The sequence below is a fragment of the Musca autumnalis genome, unplaced genomic scaffold (genome assembly GCF_047663935.1).
Source record: "Musca autumnalis isolate F117 unplaced genomic scaffold, ASM4766393v1 scaffold_1, whole genome shotgun sequence".
NCBI classification, from domain to species: Eukaryota; Metazoa; Arthropoda; class Insecta; order Diptera; family Muscidae; genus Musca; species Musca autumnalis.
This window is the reverse complement of record NW_027411644.1, coordinates 131,574,983-131,598,120: the sequence shown is the minus strand read 5'-3', so window position 1 is coordinate 131,598,120 and position 23,138 is coordinate 131,574,983. Positions and strand designations below refer to the sequence as shown.

Genomic DNA, 23,138 nt, shown 5'->3' with positions numbered 1-23,138 from the left:
GAATAATCAGAATGAATTCTGATTCACAGAAAGAAACAGATTCTAGCAGTTAATTGAAGTAGATACCTTGAATTTTGGTACAAAAATCACAAAAATTTCAGCCATGTCTGTGGGATAATATCGGTGGTTGTGGAATAATAAAAAATATCTAAAATCGGGAGGTACCGTTATATGTGGGCTATATCAAAATCCATCCCAACGATGCACAGTAGGGTGAGATCTCAAAAAACGGAGATTAATTCAGGGAAGCATTTGGGTGGTCTAATTTTAATATTTATACCCTACACCACTATGTGGTAAGGGGTATTATGTGTTAGTGCATTTGTATGTAACATACAAAAGGAAGCGAGATAGACCCATAGTTTCTTCTAGGGATATACATAGAATCACTTTCTGAGTCGATTTATGCATGTCCGTCCGTCCGTCCGTCCGTCCGTCCGTTCGCAACATACAGGCCGCATTTGTTGACCGATTTCGCTGAAAATTGGGGAATACCATTTTTTTAGCCGTCGGAAGATCAAGTTCGAAGATGGGATATATCGGTCCACGTTTTGGTATAGCCCCCATATAACGGTACCCCCCAATTTACGGTGTTTTGATGTTTTTAGCTACATTTTCAGACCGATTTGGGTATAATGTGACATTTAGGGTTCTTAAGTGTCAATAAACATATATAACAAAACTTGTGGACATAGGTCCACGTTTTGGTATAGCCCCCATATAACGGTACCCCCCGATTTGCGGTATTTTGACGTTTTTAGCTACATTTTCAGACCGATTTAGCTATAATTTGACATTTAGGGTTCTTAAGTGTCAATAAACTTATATAACAAAAGTTGTGGACATAGGTCCACGTTTTGGTATAGCCCCTATATAACGGTACCCCCCGATTTGACAGTTTTAGCTACATTTTCAGACCGATTTAGCTATATTTTGACACTTAGGGTTCTTAAGTGTCAATAAACTTATATAACAAAAGTTGTGGACATAGGTCCACGTTTTGGTATAGCCCCCATATAACGGTACCCTCCGATTTGCGGTATTTTGACGTTTTTAACTACATTTTCAGACCGATGTAGCTATAATTTGACATTTAGGGTTCCTAAATGTCAATAAACTTATATAACAAAAGTTGTGGACATAGGTCCACGTTTCGGTATAGCCCCCATATAACGGTACCCCCCGATTTACGGTATTTTGACAGTTTTAGCTACATTTTCAGACCGATTTAGCTATATTTTGACACTTAGGGTTCTTAAGTGTCAATAAACTTATATAACAAAACTTGTGGACATAGGTCCACGTTTTGGTATAGCCCCCATATAACGGTACCCCCGATTTGCGGTGTTTTGACGTTTGTAGCTACATTTTCAGACCGATGTAGCTATAATTTGACATTTAAAGTTCTTAAATGTCAATAAACTTATATGACAAAACTTGTGGACATAGGTCCACGTTTTGGTATAGCCCCCATATAACGGTTCATTTAAGTTCATATTTTCGTATAGCCCAGATACCTCCGAACTAGCTGTTAATGACATTTGAAGTTCCCACGTTATGTACCGATTTTCGATATTTTGAAGATTCTAGCTAAATTTTTTAACCGAATTAGGAGTTATTTGACATTAAAGGCTCCCATCAAAAACTGTCAACATAGGCCCATGTTTTATTATAACCCCTATATAACAGTACCTCCCAATTTCTAGCCCACAAAAATTGTCAACATACATAGTTAGATATAGGCACCATAAAAAAGGGCCTCCCGAATGAAGCATAAATGTACATAAACATTATCTGACATTTTAACGTACCCACATAAAGTTGGGGACAGGAATGAAAAGTAATTATTCCATTTTAGTTCAGAATATTTTATGGTGGAGGGTATGAAAAGTTCGGCCCGGCCGAACTTAATGCTTTTTTACTTGTTTTGGAATGTTTACGCCTCAAACAGTATAACGGAACACAGTTTTGGTACATATTAAGGGATTGGAGAGGTGTCTTCAAAGCCATCATAAATGGGTACCATAAAAAATATGAAGTGTTTCTATGGTTTTGTCTACATTTCTTATTTGATTAGGCTAAAATCTTCTAATATGTTCAATTATTGGTTAAGCTAATACTTGGCAATGAATTATAAAGTTATATCAATATTTTAATGTAGATCTCATATAAGGGTATCTCCGATTTCATGTATTTCATGGGTCTTGACCACATTTTTTAGTATATTTTTCTGCAAATTAGAATTTATAGTTCTGAGTGCCTAAGAATTCATCGTGGGAAAATGTTTCAATATAGGTTAATGTTTTCGTGTCGCCCCCATATAAAGGTACAGTCAAATTTGGAGTTTTTTGAACATTTTAGGTATATAGTGCAACTAAAGTTGCTTCAATTGTAAATCGTGCATCTTGAAGGGATTAAAAGTATTTTTACGAAACATCTTCCCCATATATTCTCGTTTTGGAATAAACTCCATATACAGCAGAAGTCAAATTTGACATTTTTTGAAGATCTTACCCATTCATTTGGGGGAATTTTTAAAATATTTTGAAGATCTTACCTATTCCTTTGGGAGAATTTTTAAAAATGTTGGAATAGATATCGTTAAAATTAGGTTTAAACAGTTTATTATAGTGGTGCCTAATAAGTGTACAGCAAAATATATTTCTAAGTGTGTGAAAAGTATATACAGCTGTTCTATGTGCACAAACGGGAATACTTTCTGAACAGAAATTATCCTAAATTTCCAAGAACAATATCACCTCGACGATCTATAATAGTTTGTCGTCCGTAGAGTAAACACAAATAACACATCGCTAAACAACAAATACATTATAAAAATAACAGCCATAGTTCCTATAACGAGTACAAAATATATTATGTTCAAAATTCCCAGATTTTTATTGAATGACTATTTTCACAATTTCTTCAATAAAAAATAACGGCAAAAAACGGCACGAGTTTTTAGTTGATTTCGAAAGACGACACTCAGGACTAAAATACAAAATTATCGTTATCGCGCTACCTGCCGCCACTTTTTGAATAATCTATATCCTTTTCAAGAATACGGATACATTTTACATTAAATATGAATATGTTTCTAAACTACTTTTAATATAATTATATTTTTCTAAAATTCTGATAGCTATCTGAAGTTTACGATTCCGTTCTATAATGGTCACTTTTGATGTCTAGAAAAAAATACACTTTAAATACAAGAAAATTTAATTTAATTTTAAAAACAGAATTAAATTTTTTGACTTAATCGCCGTTTTTTGAAATTTCACCCCTCTGTGCGATCCCAAAATCCCGATGAATTATTACCCATTTTCAGACATTTGGGTGAGATAATGGATTAAACCTTAAAAATACCGAAAATAGGGATTTATTGTTCTATGGGGCTATATTAAAACGTGGACCTGTACTGACAATTCGCTGGGGACGCGCTTACTACAAACAAGAGTTATTTCCATATGCCAGCCATTTTGGTGAGATAATGAGGCAAAAACCCTAAAAATATCGAAAATCCGGAAGTACATGAAACCTGTGGTGACAAATGTCTGTGGGCTATATAGAATGTGCACCGATGTAGACCATTTTCATTAGTGTAAATTGATGTCGTTTGAAATTCCCTTTCACAATTAGGATCGGTTTTCGTTAACGAAGGAGCGTATACTTGCTAGTTCAACACAATATTATGTTTTGACTGATGCTGCTTTTGGGTGGGTTGAGGGTCGCCAAGAAGCAAGAAGCTACCAAATGACCGAACATGAGTTCTAATTGCATTTTATTGTTTTGTATGGATTTCCATATTGAAAATGCCAAATTTTGGATTTTCTTAGAAATGCTGGGATGGTTAATTGTTGTGGTGAAATGGAAATAACTTTCTTCGAATTAGAAAGAATTTCCCCTCGGGATGATATGGAAAAGAAATGAAAGAAAAAACACAAGATTTTTAGGCGAAGGAATTGAACAATAGTGGAAGTTTATTTCAAGAAATTTGGTGGTTTTGGAAACTAATCTTACCAGGAACAACGATTACGTTTGCAGGTTAAAATACAAGTGATTTTATTTACAATGGAGAGAAAAGAAAAACCCTTAGGAAATGAGAACTTTTGTATTTAGTACCAAGAGAGAGATACAAATGCAGCAGTAAAGAACTGAAAATATGAAAAGGAAAATAGGGTGACCAGCACAGTTAACTTTGACGTTAACATTACCGGGCCCCTTGCAGTAACTGCAACTAATGAAAAAGAACCAAAAATTGTTAGACTTGCACTCTCTCTGGTTTACAAAAAAGTAAGAAATTTAAGTATATGTAAAATATAGCTGTAATATTACTGGTACCAGGATGCCATCTTTCTTCAGGGTGAGTACTCCAGAGGTGTATAAACGTTCCGTATCCATAGTCACTGCATACTGATCTAGATGAAAAGGAAGTTGGTGCTTTCGGGGAGAATAGGAAACAATAGTGCATTCGAATGATAGTTAATTTTATTGGTGAAATTCATTGGAAATAATGGAAAGGATGGATAGGCTTGGAACGGACAGTGGTTTCACTGAAGCAACTCTTATCTCGGAATACACCAGGTGAGGGAATACGGACGTACCTCTAGCTATTAGCACGTGTAAAATGGCTGCATATGCCTTTTTGAATGCATTGCAAAAGCCATGAAACTGAATAAAATGGAGCCTCGGAACTTGAACTTTATGAAGGATTGAATAAATTGATTGGAACATCTTCCACTCGGACAATGTGTTGGGATTAAGGACATCATCCAAGCCAGAACAATCAGACAATATTATTTGCGTTAAATTTTTTGCCACAACGATACATGGCGAAAGCCAGCCAGAAGGATAGAATAAAGTGGAGATCTGAGAGAGCGTCTCCCTTTTTGTATATGAGCGTGGAGACGGAAACGGTGTTGGGATAAAGATGAAAGAATCAGAACTAAAGTCCCACCGAATTCCGAATGGTTTGGCCGTGCTATGGTCGTCGAGGTTCAGAAAGTTGTAATGAAGCAAATGATTATTGGGAAGATCTGTAGGAATATCTCTCCAGATGGTTGTACATTTCCGAAAGGAAAGGACGACTGATTCCAGCGCCGATTTGAGCGCAATTCTAGACTGGATTGCAGCTGAAACTGAGTGCGCGTCAAACCGCACATTATCTACGTACATGAAGTTATGAAAAATCTCGCTAGCATTCGGATACTGATGTTGGACATCATCAGCTAGTTGGAGAAAAGTGCGAATAGCCAAGTACGGAGAACAAGTGACACCGAGGGTGGCAGGTTGTAGCTCGAAATCATGAATGGCCTCACCTGGGTGGTTGCGGAATATAATTCTTTGAAATGGAGTATGATCTGGATGAACAAGAATCTGGCGGTACATTTTTACGATGTCCGCTGAAACTGGAACCATATATTTAAATTGAACGTGCTCTTTGAGTACCTGATAATACTCTTTTTTGAAATCGGAGTTGTGGAATAGACGAATCTCATTGCGAAGAAACAGCGTTACAGCTCTTGAACGAGATTGACCAAGGCTCATCTTTGCTGGAAACCCTTGCATTAAAGGAAGACGCACAACGTGCCGATCATCTTCATTCCTCTTTGTAGTAGAAATATAGCGCACCTCCCAACACTTCTCGTAGTCTGAAGGAAACTTTCCCCTAGGGAAATTCTGTACCTCCGTGAAACTACAAATCTCTCTATCGAAGGTGACTTCACAAAAATTCGAAATTAGAGTAGAGGGAGGAGAAGAATTAGGAATAGGCCCAGTCAGAATCCATCCAAATATGGTCTCTTGACACATCAATGTATCGCAAATATTCCGCATTACCCCAGCGCGCATTATACCAGGAAGGAAGTCACTGCCTATCAGAATGTCGATGTTAGAACTTTGAAAGAAGTGCGGATCAGCCAGGGTAATTTGAGGAATCCGAGAGAATAATGATGATGGTAATGTGTGGGCAGGAAGGTTTCCAGACAAATGCGGAACCACGAACGCTTGAACGGAAATTTGAACTGAATAATCAAATCGGGAGCACAACACCAAAGAACATATCTTTCGCACAGAAGCTGCTGTCGAATTATTGAGGCCAGAAATCTGAACGTTTGTACGCTCGTAAGGAAGTTTCAATTTGTTGAAGAACCGTTCAGATATGAATGTTCCTTGAGAACCTGAATCTAGGAGTATGCGAGCCTGATATTCTACTCCTAAGTGGAACACATTCACCAACGCAGTCCCCAGCAGAACTCCCCCAGAATTGGAAGTGAAACATGTTTGAATTACTCCACCCACTGAACTAGTGGACTGTACAAGATTAGGAGAAATTGGAATGGAGTTTGGACTCAAATTTGTAGAGCTTGCGGGCATACTGGGTGAATAACTACCGGAAGAAGGATCATGAAGCATAGTGTTGTGCCTCCTCTGACATTCGAAACAATTATTCGTGCTGGAACAGTTTTTAATATGGTGAGTTTTCGAGAAACAATTTAGACAAAGGCCTTATTTCTTTATTTCAGCCACACGCTGTTGCACGTCCATTGCAATGAATCTAGGACATTTTCGAATAACGTGAATGGAATTTGTACATAAAGGACATTTCGGAGCTGTAACATTGGTTTGAAAAGAGCTGAGCCTCGAACTTTTAGAACAGAAACTGGATTTAGGTTTATGATCATCTGACCTCGAATGATTGCGAATTTTGGAAACGGATTCAAGGGTACGATACCGATTCGTAAGGAAAGAATCAAGGTCGGTCCACTTGGGAATGACGGTCTTATCAGCCAAACCTTGTTCCCACAGCGTCAAAGTTGAGTCAGGAAGGCGATTTGAACAAAGGAAAACGAATATTGGTTCCCAACTTTTGACGTCCACATCATACAGAGATAGCGCAGAAATACAAGAATTTATGTCTCGTTGCAATCACTTAATTGCACTCGGAGACTCGGATTCAATAGATGTAAGATTGAATAAGACCTTTAATTGGCCATTAATCAGAATACGTTTATTTTCGAAACGATCGGACAAGTTCTTCCAAGCGAGCTGGAAACCTTCATTGGTCAAAGGTGAACGTCGAACTATATCCCTAGCTTCACCTGAAGTCTTCTGGTTCAAATGAAACAACCGCTCAACCGGACTGAGCGCAGAATTCTTGATATACACGGCCGTGAACATGTCCCGGAATGTCGGCCATGACATATAATCGCCGTTGAAGACTTCGATATCACATGGAGGAAGGTTGAACGAATAATTAGAACTGTGGTTGTGACTCACACTCGACCTGGGACTCTGGGGTGGATTCGGAGGAGAAACAGAGGGATCTTTGGAAACTGTCTGACTCTGGAAATCTTCAGACAACTGAATCAGGCGGCCCAAGCACTCACAATAAGTGACATAGGCGCTATTGTATTTCGCTTTGAACGTCTCAAGCTCTGAAGCAGCGTCTGCACCCTCTTCCTGTTCTTCATCTTCTACACTCTGTTCTTCATTGTCTCGATCGACCATGAATTTCTCAAACGCCGACTTGATCTCAGCCCACATGGCCTTAACTTCGGTAATGTGGATGTGTACGAATTGAGAAGACGTCAAAGGGACATTACCACCAACCACGTCGGCATTAAAGGTGACCAGACGGTCAGCATGACGAATAAAGGCCTCCAAGGACATGATGTGTCAGTAAAAGAAGGAGGAAAGATAATCAAAAATACGGAAATACCTTTCGGAAAATGAAGAGCAGTGAGACTAGGAAGAAATATGATTTTCGTAACGAATTTATGAAGATTTTATGGAAAACAGTTGAAAAAAGGATATTTTCCCCGCTTTCTACTATAAAAATAGCAGAAGCTATCAGAATTCAAATGAAATTGCTGAATATGTTACGAAAAACCTGGAAGAAATTTGAAAAAATGCAGAAAAAGTTTTGAGGTGGACACCTAGTGGCGAAAAGCTGAACTACGGATGAGAACCACTAAAGTCAGCAAAGTCAGTTGACAAATAGCCAAAAAGACAACAAAACCCCCGAAAATCTACAGATATATTGAAAAAACTAAGGGTTTTCGTATTTGCAGAGCGCCCCCTATCGGCAGTAACACGGACTATCGATAAGCACAAAGGAAAATTGATATACAGTGCATGAATGTCCAAACGAACCACGGAAATTGAGAAATATTTAAAAAAGTTATGAAAGAATAAAGGTTTTCTATGTATTCTTGTATGTACAGAGCGCCCCTAGCGGCAGTAGTATGAACTATAAATATCCAAGAATACAACCCAGCACTAACTCCACTTATGTAGGTATGAATAATATATAACAATTTGAATGTCACAAACTAGTTACTGTGCGACCATATAAACAGGCTTGCTGTAGGGTGTACGCACAAGTAAAGAGAAAACCAAGAGACACTGGTTGGTTGGTTGACCAAACGAACGAACAGAGACCAACAAGCAAACAGTGGGGAATGTATGTATGTACGAATGTGTGTTATGTAAGAACGAATGGCTATGCTGTTAGGAGAAATTAGAACTCTAACAGCAACAACACTAATGGAATTATGATCGAAGATCGAAAAATAAGAAAATAACACACCAACAAACACGTACAAAGGGAGTTAGTACTAATATTCTCGCGGCAAAAATGAAAAACCGAAATGAATAAAAGAAGTAAACACACTGTCGCGTATGGGAAAAAAAATAAATTATGATATTTTAAGCACTCGTTTATCGAAATATAATTGGGAAAAAAATTTACGAATGAATGGAAAGAATGAAAATAACAATTTGAAATCAAATAATAGAATATTCCACCAAATATATTTATGAAATTGAATGGAGCAGTGAAGTGTTCTTTGAAAAATCAAATCGCAAAAATTAACACTTTGAATCTAGAACACTGTGCGTTAGAAAAAATGAAAAAAACCAATTGCCGTCGGCAAAACGCACTTGAACACAACACTGACTAATGCACTATTGTTCACTTTTTGAATATAAAGCACAAACTTACCTTGCTTCTGATGCTTTATGAATTAAATAACCGGTGATTTAGGGAATTTTCGCAACAGCTATCCAAATATCCGGTACGAATGGACCAAAATGAAAATGCCAAATTTTCGATTTTCTTAGAAATGCTGGGATGGTTAATTGTTGCGGTGAAATGGAAATAACTTTCTTCGAATTAGAAAGAATTTCCCCTCGGGATGATATCGAAAAGAAATGAAAGAAAAAACACAAGATTTTTAGGCGAAGGAATTGAACAATAGTGGAAGTTTATTTCAAGAAATTTGGTGGTTTTGGAAACTAATCTTACCAGGAACAACGATTACGTTTGCAGGTTAAAAGACAAGTGATTTTATTTACAATGGAGAGAAAAGAAAAACCCTTAGGAAATGAGAACTTTTGTATTTAGTACCAAGAGAGAGATACAAATGCAGCAGTAAAGAACTAAAAATATGAAAAGGAAAATAGGGTGACCAGCACAGTTAACTTTGACGTTAACACATATACATATACATACATACATGTATTTTTAGATACATCTTATAAATTTTTCCGTTTCTAACAAGCAAATAGATAAGAACACGTAAAAACACAATTTAACAATAGTTTAAATTTCAAATGTGATTAACTAGTAAATTTTAATAATTCCATTTCAGGATGCCGTCAGTTGAAAATCCCGAGGAAGTTGCTGGTCCACCAGTTCCAAAAACCGAACTGGAAGAGTTACAAATAAAAACAAATACTGTTGCAGATGAAGTAAGTTCTAACATACACATCCATAATTACTAAAAACATTATTGTCCTGCATTCTTCGAGTTGGAACGTGTATTTCAACTTGTGTGTAGATTAGAGTGATCAAAAAAAAACATTGTGGAGCTCCTATTCCCTAATTTTTTCATTTCATTCAAAAACTTTATATATGAAATTTTATGACGGTCGGATAACGTAAACCCGTGCCACCCGAGCGATTTTTGTGTGCATAGTAATTTGTATGTGGCCAAAGGTGTATTTTACGAAAATTCTTAAAAGGTCGCAGTTATGGCCCAATTGATGAATAAACTTTACCAGTTAATTAGTGCGGCTAAAAAAAGATTTCATTGTTGTGCCTAAAAACCAAATTTTACATTGCTCCAATATGTATATTTGGCCAATTACAGGTTAATTTGGTTTCTATAATATAGAAGTCTCCCTTGTCCCATCTGGGATGTTTGTGGAACAATTATATATATATATATATATATATATATATATATATATAATATAGCTAATATCAAAATCTGGCCCGATTTTCTGTAGAATTGGTTATCGTTAACCGATCCTCATAAATATTTCTAGAAATCGTCGATTGGACCAAAATTGCGGTCTTCAGAGAATTTTCGTTTAAATGCACCTTTGCCCTCATACAAATTACTATGGAAACAAAGATCGCTCGGGTGCCACGGGTTAACGTTATCAGAACGCCATAAAATGTCAAATGTGGTGTTATCGATAATATTCGATAACATCAACCTAGATATCCCACGTTCAAACCAGCTTTTAAGTACATAACATATGATAATGACATAAAATGAAATGTTTATTTCTAAAGATAGATAATAAGAAAGAATGTGGGATTAAATATCCCGTTATGTTTTTGATATAATGATGATGATTTTCTAAAATAAAACCATTCTTACCGCCGAGTTGTTGGCTACAAACACTAATTGTTTCCTTTTGCATTAGTAAATGCAAATAAAACTTTAATTGATTTCGCGCTTTTGAGTGCCAACAATTTAAAATAAGTATTCCTGCCCGTGGCGTTTAGAAGCGCCGGCAAACTAATAGGCAGGTTCCTATCCACTTTCATTACATGGCGATCCTGCCTGGTAAAACTAGAATAAACCTGGAGGAAAACAACACTGCAGCTACCATCAACGTTGGAACGAAGCGTTTATCCATGCAAGAGTATTTTGCCAGACAACAAACGAAGACCGGCTTACACGGATACCGGTAACGCAGAAACCTAAACATAGACGAGGAGGCAGACTGGTGAAGTTGAGAAAACAACTTGCTGATTTGAAAAACAGGGTGTTTGCGAATCCACCTCCACCTTGGAACGTCGCCTCTGAGTTATGGCTGCAAATCGATGATTTGGAGAAAAAAAATGCCGCAGAAGACGAAGATTCCTCAACAATAAAAATCAAAATCACATGAATAATGAAATTGTATTTATTTAATAATTCAATAAAAATATTGTTATGAATAACTAAATCGAATATTATGGATAATTAAATCGAATATTATAATAATTAAATCAAAAATTAATCCAAATTTAAAAAGATCACAATTTTAAAACTCTTTTTTTGCAAGATATTAATTATGAGAACTAAGCAAGAAAAATAAGTACCAAAGCATATATGAATAATGAAATTGTATTTATTTAATAATTCAATAAAATATTATTGTTATGAATAACTAAATCGAATATTATGGATAATTAAATCGAATATTATAATAATTAAATCAAAAATTAATCCAAATTTAAAAAGATCACAATTTTAAAACTATCTTTTTGCAAGATATTTATTATAAGAACTAAACAAGAAAAAGAATCACCAAACATATGAACATTTTGACAGTTTACACATGTTAAATTATAGAGTTGCCAAAGTGGTATACTCACTCTAAATAAGACATAAAAGTGGTTCACACGTGTCGCTGAATCATACAACATCTTAAATCTGTATGCAAATGAATGAAATTACAATTAGAGTATATATAAGAACATAATAATAGGTTAGTTCACGCTAAAAAAAATACTAAAGTCAACAAATGGATGGTATAAAGAAATATATTGAAGAGTTAGAAAGTTTAAAAAGTAACTTAAAGAAAAGTATAAATAAAAATTTCACAAGAAAGTACGTGACTGATAAATTGGAAAGATTAAGCGTATAAAAAGAAGAATTTAATAAGATAGCAGGTGATGAGTCTATAGATACCGAAGAATTAACTAAACTAAAATTCAATTTCGAAGATCTTATTGAAGAAGTGGAGAAAATTTTGAAGAGCTTTAAAACTAAAGAAGAATTATCACAGGTAAAAAGTGTACCAAATATGGCAAATTTTGATATTTCTATAGTTGGGCAAAACCTGCAGGTATTCAAAGGTACGTTTAAATATTTAGATGAGCTTATTACGCAAACGGAATTACTGCACGATATGTTAAAAGATGAAGATAGAGAAGTCTTCATAAAATATGTATATAATTTTAAACTGTCGAGCGAGGTACGTTGTACTTTAGGAAGGGCTAATAAACCATGTACATTCGTAGACTTTAAAACGCAACTGATTGAAGCATTTCCAAATTCAAGGAGTTTGGAACAGGTTTTGTCTGAACTAGGAACAACGGGTCAAGGAAATTTGTCAATAACAGCATATAGAGAAAAGATATCTGAGTTGTCAGATCAGCTGCCTAACCCAACAGCAGAAACCAAAGACGCTATCTTCAAGGCAAGTGACAACATGGGTTTGAACGTATTTATGAAAGACGTTGACGAAACCTATAAAACAATTCTATTGGCGAATCCTCCACAGACTTTAATTGAGGCCGTACAAAGATGTACAGTGGCTTAGAAAACATTGGATACACAAGACAGAAATATCTTTACTGTAAATAAGAGAGACAATAATAATCAACGTTCAAATACGAGCAATTATGGGCGCAATAATAGTTTTGTTCGTAATAATAATTGGAGTTATAATGGGTATAGGAATAAGAGTCAATACAATAACACTGGGTATGATTTGAATTATAACGATAATAGACACAATAACAACAGCACTTGTAGTAATATTGGAAATGGTTATATTGCCAATAATAGATATAAAAGGAGGAAATAATAGTAACCATCAATACGAAGATAGTCACCGAAATCAGCCTCCACGAAATAAAATAATTCGCAATAATGAATTCAGGACATATTCATACGAGGATTAGGGAAACTGCGATGGCCGGATGACAGACGATGTTGTCCAAGACGGCCAATCATAAGAATGTACAATATCATTTTAAAATCAAGCGCATTTTTGATTCTAAAATGCAACACAGTAAACAAGTGCCTTACATTTTTAATCAATACTGGTGCTGATTTATCTGTGTGCAAAGATAACAACTTTAATAATATAAATATAAATAAAACCGCGAGGTTAACAGGGATCACAGAGAATGTCGTTCAGTGTCTAGGTACTTCTAAGCTAAATCTATCCATTGAATTTGAAATATTAAATCACGACTTCTTTGTCGTCGCAAAAGACTTTCCAATCCCTACAGATGGAATAATTGGAAGATATATTCTTACAAAGTATATGAGTAAGATAGATTTTGAGACCTTTACAGTTACCTTCAACATCAATGAAAAGGAGGTGGTACTTCCACTAAATACAAGGCATTTAACAAACAAAACAGTATTATGGTACCAGCTAGAACTGAAATTATTGTTCCTGTTAAAATTGATGTACTTGAAGATAGCATGATACTCAATAAGGAAATTATAGATGGAATTTTCGTTGCAAATTGCATAATACCGAAGCATGGTACAAAACACGTAAAATTGTTGAATACATCAGACATAAATGCTACATTGGAGAATTTGAATTTGGATATTCACAGTCTAAATCATTATGAAATATATTCGTCGAGCGATATAAGCACAGAAAAAAACGATAGATTAGAAACGTTGTTAAAAAACTTGGACATAGGAACAAGTGAGCCGAACGCAATTTTCCATTTAACTGATGAAAGATTGAGTGTGAACAATTTTTATGAACAGCGAATTCAGACTAGCGATAATTCGCCAGTATACACAAAAAATTATAGGTTACCTGTGACACAGATGAATTAAATAAATGAACAAGTATATCAACTGATAGAAAACGACATAATAGAAGATTCAATTAGTCCTTACAACTCACCGTTATTGGTGGTTCCAAAGAAATCCACTGGCGGTGATAAAAAATTGCGCCTAGTTGTAGACTTTAGCAAACTCAACAATTAAATTTTAAAATTTTTTAAATTTTGAGCTCGATAGGCTGGGAAGAGCAAAGTATTTTTCGACATTAGATATGACGAGCTCATTTCACCAGATCGGCCTGGAAAAGGAATCACGCCCTCTTACGGATGCTAACCATAGCATTGGCAGGACTGGATGCTGCTGCATTCCTCTACGTGGATGACATTATAGTATTTGGTTGTAGTCTGAGTCACCACAATGAAAATCTAATAGATGTATTTCAGAGATTAAGGAAGTTCAATCTGAAGTTAAATGCTAAAAAGTGCTGCTTTTTGAAACCTGAGGTCGTATTCCTGGGACACCTCATTACTGATAAAGGTATAAAAGCTAATCCAGCAAAAGATGACATAATAAAGTAATACCCTGTTCCAACAAATGATGATGAAGCTAAAAGATTTGCAGCGTTCTGTAACTACTACAGACGTTTTATACCCAGATTTGCAGATATTGCAAGAAGTTTCAATGCTCTTTCTAGGAAAAATACGAAATTTGAATGGAATTCAGAATGCCAACTGGCCTTTGACACATTAAAAAAAAACTTTTAAAACCTCCCATCCTACAGTACCCTAATTTCTCAAAACCTTTTTTGTTGACGACTGATGCTTCAAGTTATGCGATTGGAGCGGTATTATCGCTAAGAGATATTGGGAATGATTTACCAATATCGTACGCCAGTGTAACACTAACTAAGCATGATTTAAATAAACCTACAATTGAAAAAGAACTACTTGCTATACATTGGGGAATTAACTTTTTTAGACCCTATCTGTACGGCAGGAGATTCACTGTTCTCCCATAGCAATCCGTCGTCAAAGATGACACGAATCCGAATGGACCTATGTGACTATGACTTTGAGATATACAAAAGAGGCAAAATGAATACCAATGCCGATGCCTTGTCAAGAATAAGATTGGATATTGATAATTTAAAATCAATGATTCCAACAAGAGATGAAGAAAACCGAATATTGGCCACAACACGAAGTATGAAGAAAAGTATACGTAATGAGCCTGCTGTTACAGAGAATATTGAAACGGGCAAAAAAGTGAATGATTCTTTTATATGGGTCTGTACTTCGATTACAGATATCAACAAATTGAAGAAACTAACACTTTGTCCTAACAAAAATATCACAAAACTAAATATACAATGTCTAGATAACGATATAAGAATAAACTGTAGTGATAATCCATTGGACATCCATGAAACATTGGAGAAGCTGACATTAAAGATGTGTAATTCGAGAACGAGCGAGTTAGCATTACATAAAAATGATAAATTTTTTAACTCAATAAATATAAGTGAATTTAAGAAGATTTTTAATGACGTTCAATCAAAAACAAAGAATAACTTACGACTTATATTGTTCAATGCGCCAAAAAGAGTAGACTGTAAAGGCACGCAAATAAAACTCATACATGAATATCACGACTCAGCACACGGTGGACATTTAGGAGTACGAAAAACTATTCTGAAACTAAGACAACGATACATATGAAAAAACATGAGCAAGATGGTAAAAGAGTATATCAGGAATATTGTCAATTATTTCATATTCCATTTCAGAAAAAAAGGATAATCCTACATCCTACAGTACCCTACTTTCTCAAAACCTTTTTTGTTGACGACTGATGCTTCAAGTTATGCGATTGGAGCGGTATTATCGCTAAGAGATATTGGGAATGATTTACCAATATCGTACGCCAGTGTAACACTAACTAAGCATGATTTAAATAAACCTACAATTGAAAAAGAACTACTTGCTATACATTGGGGAATTAACTTTTTTAGACCCTATCTGTACGGCAGGAGATTCACTGTTCTCCCATAGCAATCCGTCGTCAAAGATGACACGAATCCGAATGGACCTATGTGACTATGACTTTGAGATATACAAAAGAGGCAAAATGAATACCAATGCCGATGCCTTGTCAAGAATAAGATTGGATATTGATAATTTAAAATCAATGATTCCAACAAGAGATGAAGAAAACCGAATATTGGCCATAACACGAAGTATGAAGAAAAGTATACGTAATGAGCCTGCTGTTACAGAGAATATTGAAACGGGCAAAAAAGTGAATGATTCTTTTATATGGGTCTGTACTTCGATTACAGATATCAACAAATTGAAGAAACTAACACTTTGTCCTAACAAAAATATCACAAAACTAAATATACAATGTCTAGATAACAATATAAGAATAAACTGTAGTGATAATCCATTGGACATCCATGAAACATTGGAGAAGCTGACATTAAAGATGTGTAATTCGAGAACGAGCGAGTTAGCATTACATAAAAATGATAAATTTTTTAACTCAATAAATATAAGTGAATTTAAGAAGATTTTTAATGACGTTCAATCAAAAACAAAGAATAACTTACGACTTATATTGTTCAATGCGCCAAAAAGAGTAGACTGTAAAGGCACGCAAATAAAACTCATACATGAATATCACGACTCAGCACACGGTGGACATTTAGGAGTACGAAAAACTATTCTGAAACTAAGACAACGATACATATGAAAAAACATGAGCAAGATGGTAAAAGAGTATATCAGGAATATTGTCAATTATTTCATATTCCATTTCAGAAAAAAAGGATAATCCTACATCCTACAGTACCCTACTTTCTCAAAACCTTTTTTGTTGACGACTGATGCTTCAAGTTATGCGATTGGAGCGGTATTATCGCTAAGAGATATTGGGAATGATTTACCAATATCGTACGCCAGTGTAACACTAACTAAGCATGATTTAAATAAACCTACAATTGAAAAAGAACTACTTGCTATACATTGGGGAATTAACTTTTTTAGACCCTATCTGTACGGCAGGAGATTCACTGTTCTCCCATAGCAATCCGTCGTCAAAGATGACACGAATCCGAATGGACCTATGTGACTATGACTTTGAGATATACAAAAGAGGCAAAATGAATACCAATGCCGATGCCTTGTCAAGAATAAGATTGGATATTGATAATTTAAAATCAATGATTCCAACAAGAGATGAAGAAAACCGAATATTGGCCATAACACGAAGTATGAAGAAAAGTATACGTAATGAGCCTGCTGTTACAGAGAATATTGAAACGGGCAAAAAAGTGAATGATTCTTTTATATGGGTCTGTACTTCGATTACAGATATCAACAAATTGAAGAAACTAACACTTTGTCCTAACAAAAATATCACAAAACTAAATATACAATGTCTAGATAACAATATAAGAATAAACTGTAGTGATAATCCATTGGACATCCATGAAACATTGGAGAAGCTGACATTAAAGATGTGTAATTCGAGAACGAGCGAGTTAGCATTACATAAAAATGATAAATTTTTTAACTCAATAAATATAAGTGAATTTAAGAAGATTTTTAATGACGTTCAATCAAAAACAAAGAATAACTTACGACTTATATTGTTCAATGCGCCAAAAAGAGTAGACTGTAAAGGCACGCAAATAAAACTCATACATGAATATCACGACTCAGCACACGGTGGACATTTAGGAGTACGAAAAACTATTCTGAAACTAAGACAACGATACATATGAAAAAACATGAGCAAGATGGTAAAAGAGTATATCAGGAATATTGTCAATTATTTCATATTCCATTTCAGAAAAAAAGGATAAATTTTTTTCGCGCTACATCAACGATTTTTGATATGTAGGTTAAGAAAAAGATTCCCAGTACGAATCTGGTCGCGAGCAAATTTTTGGTTGTTGCGGACAAATGTTATGGCGCTTTTATTTCGCTTTTTAAGAAAGAAAATATTATAAAAACGCTAATTATTTTAATGAGCACAATTGTTACAAAAAAGTTCTCTCGAAGTGACTTCAGCGAGTAGATTTTATAATACCTGCAAAATGTTACACAGAATTCGTGGAATGTACATAAAATTGCCAAATTATTGAATATAAGTCTACTTTTTTCAAAATTAAAGCCCATTTAGTGGTCATATAATTACATAAAAAATTGTTGTGGATCCAAACTTCACGGCGTATCAAATGAGACTGCCATCATACAGATTGGTGTTATAGTTTGGATGTTACAGCCAAAATAAGCACATATTTTGGTCAAAAAATAATTTTTTGTTTGAAAAAATATTTTTTTCACATGCATTATGTAGTAGAAAATATTGTAAAAATTTACAGGAATACTTCCTTCATTTTGCTTAAATCTCCCAATAAAATAGACGGATTTTGCTTTATTGACATTCATATTAAAGCTTTCCCATTAGGGAAGCTAATTGGGTTAATGAGGATATATGTCAAAGCTTCTGAAATGGAAATAGAGGTCAAATAACCCATTTTTATTTATATGCATTTGAAAATACGTGTAAATCGCGTAATTATCAAAATCATTTTGTCCGCATGTGATTTTCATGTACAGCAAGACCATATCTTTTAATTTGTATATATTTTTCGAAATTTAATTTGGAGGCTAAGATGTAGCATCAGCTGCATCATAGCATTAAAATACCTATAAAATATCGCTAATTTGCGCAAAGTGCATACAATTTTTGTCCGCATCCGATTTCAATGTCCACCATGAAAATCTACATAGATATATATCTATTTCAAGGCGATCAATTAAGAACCGTGGATGTAGCATCACACGCTATTTTTTGGGATAAAATGAATGTAGCTCCTTTATCACTGAAGTTTTCAAAACTCTGTTTCCGCTAAAACGACGATGCTGTATTAGTTGTTTCATTGCAGTGGAAACGAACCGCAGAAAACGCGATAAAATACGCGTTATTTCCAAAAACAATTTTAGGTGATTTTTCTACTTTGGACTTTCTTGTAACTCGCGTTTTAGTGGATGGATTTTCACGGGGAATGATTTATTAGATCCGAAACGTAAAAAACTAAAATGTGCAATCAAGTACGAGGAAATCGAATGACAATTGTAAATATTAGGCCCGAAAAATATGATTCTTAGAAAAATGTGCACACAAAATTTCCGTATTTGGATGCAGATTTCTATGAAGCTGTGTAGACTACATTCACGACACATATATCAAATAACTCAGAATCGCGAGTTCTACAATCCTATATACGATTTTTTGTAAAACCTGTTTGCGGAATGAAATTAGAAGAAAATGTCAAAAAACACTGTAAAACTGGCTTCAAAATGTCAGCATCATTTAATGGTAGAAGCAGTTCAAATTTTGAAAAGTAATACATTAGTGAGATGATCCTTATTTAGTTTGCTTCTACATTTACTTTGACAGGAAAATCGAAGGAAGTGTGGTTTACTCACAAATCGAGAGAAAACAAAATAAAACATGGTGGCTTCAACCCATTTTTACCCATTTTTTAACATAAATATAGCCACAGCTTCTACACAAATTATCTTTTAAGGCCAATATTTTTTGCCACGTCCAACAACATTTCATTGTATCCAAAAATATTTAATTTGTATAGTATAGAACCACAAGTCGCGTATTCTAAAAGGGTAAACCTTGGCTTCAGCTATGTTAAATTTTCAAAAATATTGGTGATATATATCATTGTTCACAATGTATGTTGAATAAACAAACAAAACACACAAAAGAGAAGTATAACATAACAGATACACCAGAAACAAGTTTTGAAACTGTATCTATAGACACAGTAGGGCCACTTAGAATTTCTAGTATTTATAGATATATCCTTACCATACAATGTGGTTTGACAAAATACATAGTAACAATTCCCATGGAAATGAAAGATTCAAAAACAGTATCAAAACTCTGGTCGAGAACTTTATATTGGTATATGGAATTTTTAAAAACCTAAAATCGGACAAAAGTACCGAATTCACTAACAATTTATTATCCGAAATATGCAAATTGCTAAACTATTCTAAAAATAATGAATGACACGTTTGGATACCTTATTTTGCTTTTGCATATAGATACAGGTTATTCCCCTTTTGAGTTAGTATTCGGTAAGCTTCCTTACTTGCCCAGTGATAATATAGAGCCAAACAAACCTGTTTACAATATGGAAGATTATGTTTCCGAATTCAGGCAAAGATTAAAGTTCTCTCTACAGAAAGCGAAATATTTTTTAGAACAATCAAAGATCTTCAGACCATAACAAAATAAACCCCTAAAACCTTAAAATTGGGGATCTAGTATTACTAAGAGTTCTAAATCGGAAGAAAAATCAAGCACCATATAAAGGCCCATACAAAATTATTGAAAGACATGGGGTTAATTCTTTGATATCTATCTATAATATTCGATAACATCAACCCATAAATCCCAGGATCAAACAAGCTGTTTAGTACATAACATATGATAATGACATAAAATGAAATGTTTATTTCTAAGGATAGATAATAAGAAAGAATGTGGGATTAAATATCCCGTTATGTTTTTGATATAATGATGATGATTTTCTAAAATAAAACCATTCTAGTTCTTACAGCCGAGTTGTTGGCTACGAAAACTATTGTTTCCTTTTGCATTAGTAAATGCAAATAAAACTTTAATGGATTTCGCGCTTTTGAGTGTCAACAATTTAATACGATTTAAGTATTCCTGCCCGTGGCGTTTAGAAGCGCCGGCAAACTAATAGGCAGGTTCCTATCCTTAAAATTTGCACTTTCATTAAATGAAAAAATAAAATATAGAGGGTAGGATTTAATTTTTTTTTGTTGGTCGCTCTAATGTACATATGCAGTCAAGGTCTTACGTTTATACACTAGGGTTAAGACTTCTTTACAACCTGGTATCCCTGTATCATATTTTGATGAGTATTTCCCTCCGATTAGACCAAATCTTAATTATAAGATGATTCGTTAAAAACTCACGCAGAAAGTGATTTGTAAAATGTTCTATATGATCTTTTTTGACAATAAGCAGATATACAACTGAAAATAAGCTATGGAGCCACACGATATTACTAAAATGGTATAACCCTTTGCATTTCATTAAATTTATCATCATATCATTACATATGTATATGTATGTATGTGAAAATTTTTTTGAAAAATTAGCATAGGAAAATCACCTAAAATTGTTTTTGAAAACAAATTGTATTTAAATTTAATCGCGGTCTAGGCGGATAATTTTTACAGCATTCTCGTTTTTGCGAAAACATAGATTTAAAATCTCCACTGATAAAGGAGCTACATTCTTTTTGTCAGGGCACTGACTGCTGTTAAATCGTTTAGACGTGTTGCAATGGATCCTCCTTCAGGTCTAAATATCACTTCTTTTGTGCTGAAATCAATGTAAACATTGGTGAAAGTGGTTACATGTCTCATCATTTAAGTCGTCAGTAACGTGTGAACAAATCATCAACTATATTGAAAAAATTCTAAAATAAATAGAACCAATAATGTTTGCTATATGTTAGTAAAGAAAGATGCCGATCATAGAACTTTAAAAAGAGTTAATTTGAAGATTGGAATTTCTCCATGTTGTTATGATGAAATTGTGGCCACTTGTGAAGTCCCGGTTTTTATAAATATATATATAAATAAGATGTACTGATTGTAAGTAAAAAGTTTAATCAAACGTCCACATGAAAATGTATATTCAAAATATGCTACTTTGTTTTAACAGAAAATTCCAATAAAATCCCCTGAAGAAGTCGGAAATAAACTGACAAAACGTTCGGAAAAACAATTAATATACATTAGTTTTATTCATTAATACCAATAATAATGACCAATAAGCCCATTAAAAATAAACAAGTGAGCCAAGGCTATAGTCGGGTCGGGGCCGACTATGTGATACCCTACACCACTACCCCTGTTCATAAGCTTTTGACTAATAAAATTCAAAATATTAAAATTGGGATAGCTTAGCGCCTTTGCTTTGAATGTCTTCATTAACACAGGTAAATTTTTTTGAAACGCCAACCATCAATAGGATTCTTCCTCTGTTAGACCCCCATTAACCCCCAAAATTTCGTGAGGATCAATCAAAATTTCGTAGTGTTATTGCACAAAAATGGAAAAAGGAATGCATTACCGACTATTGCTATATCTATGTTGTTTGACCACCTATGACAACCTACTTCACATCGTTGTAAATGTGATATTTTCTACTTTCCTTGCCAGGTTTTGCTTTCCATTTACCTCCTACATAAGGGAGATATTAACTTTGAAATAAAACGTTGGTCTTTTTTCCAAATATTTTTTTCACATTCCGACCCCTGAATAATATCCGACCATTATCAAAAATCAAAAGGTTTTTTCCTCTGTGGGACCCCCAATAACACCCAAAATTTCGTGACGATCCAATTAAAATTGCGACCTGTAGCGTGATTTCCAAAAAAGTGGAAAAATGGGATGTATTACCGACTATTGCGATATCTCCGTTATTGGAATACCTACGCCAACCTGCTTTTACATCATTGTAATGATGAGATTTTTACTTTCATTGTCCCGAACCAAAGCTGTGATATTCGTCATTATTATTAAAATCGCAAAAATGAAAAGTTGTGTTCTATTAGCGGCTATTGCGATATCTTCGTTGTTTGACCACCTACGACAACCTACGTAACATCGTTGCGAAGGTGATATTTTCTACTTTCATTAGCACGTTTTGCTTTTGATATAACCTTTTAGAAGCGGAGATATTCGCTTTGAAATAAAACGTTGAATTTTTCTCCAAATAAGTTTTTTGCCCATTCCGACCCCTGAATATTATCCGACCATCACCAAAATCAATAGGCTTCTTTCTCTGTAGGATCCCCATTAGCCCCCAGAATTTCGTGACGATCCGATCAAAATTGCGACCTGTAGCGTGATTACAAAAAAATGAAAAAATGGGATGTATTGCCGACTATTGTGATATCTCCTTTATGTGGCCACCAACGCCAACCTACTTTGCATCACTGTAAAGGTGGGATTTTCTACTTTCATATTCGGACTTTGTGTTTTGGAAGATCCCCAGCCGAAGCTGTGATATTCGTCATTTTTATTAAAACCGCAAAAATAAAAAGTTGGGTTCTATTAGCGGGTATTGCGATATATTCGTTGTTTGATCACCTACGAGAACCTACTTTACATCATTAGAAAGGCGATATTTTCTACTTTCATGCCCAGGTTCTGCTTTTGGTATAGCCTATAT

At 34.6% G+C, this 23,138-nt stretch overlaps 1 protein-coding gene across 3 annotated transcripts in view; it reads left to right on the top strand.

Annotated features, from left to right (window-relative positions):
* Positions 1-23,138, top strand: part of Snap25 (Synaptosomal-associated protein 25kDa) — a 762,009-nt gene that overhangs the window by 265,918 nt on the left and 472,953 nt on the right. For 2 of the 3 annotated variants that reach the window (XM_073992812.1, XM_073992804.1), the window contains exon 2: positions 9,657-9,756. In XM_073992812.1, the coding sequence (XP_073848913.1) occupies positions 9,658-9,756 (99 nt within the window). In that variant the 5' untranslated portion in view covers position 9,657. The remainder of the gene's footprint in view (positions 1-9,656; positions 9,757-23,138) is intronic. The other variant, XM_073992795.1, reaches the window with a different exon arrangement.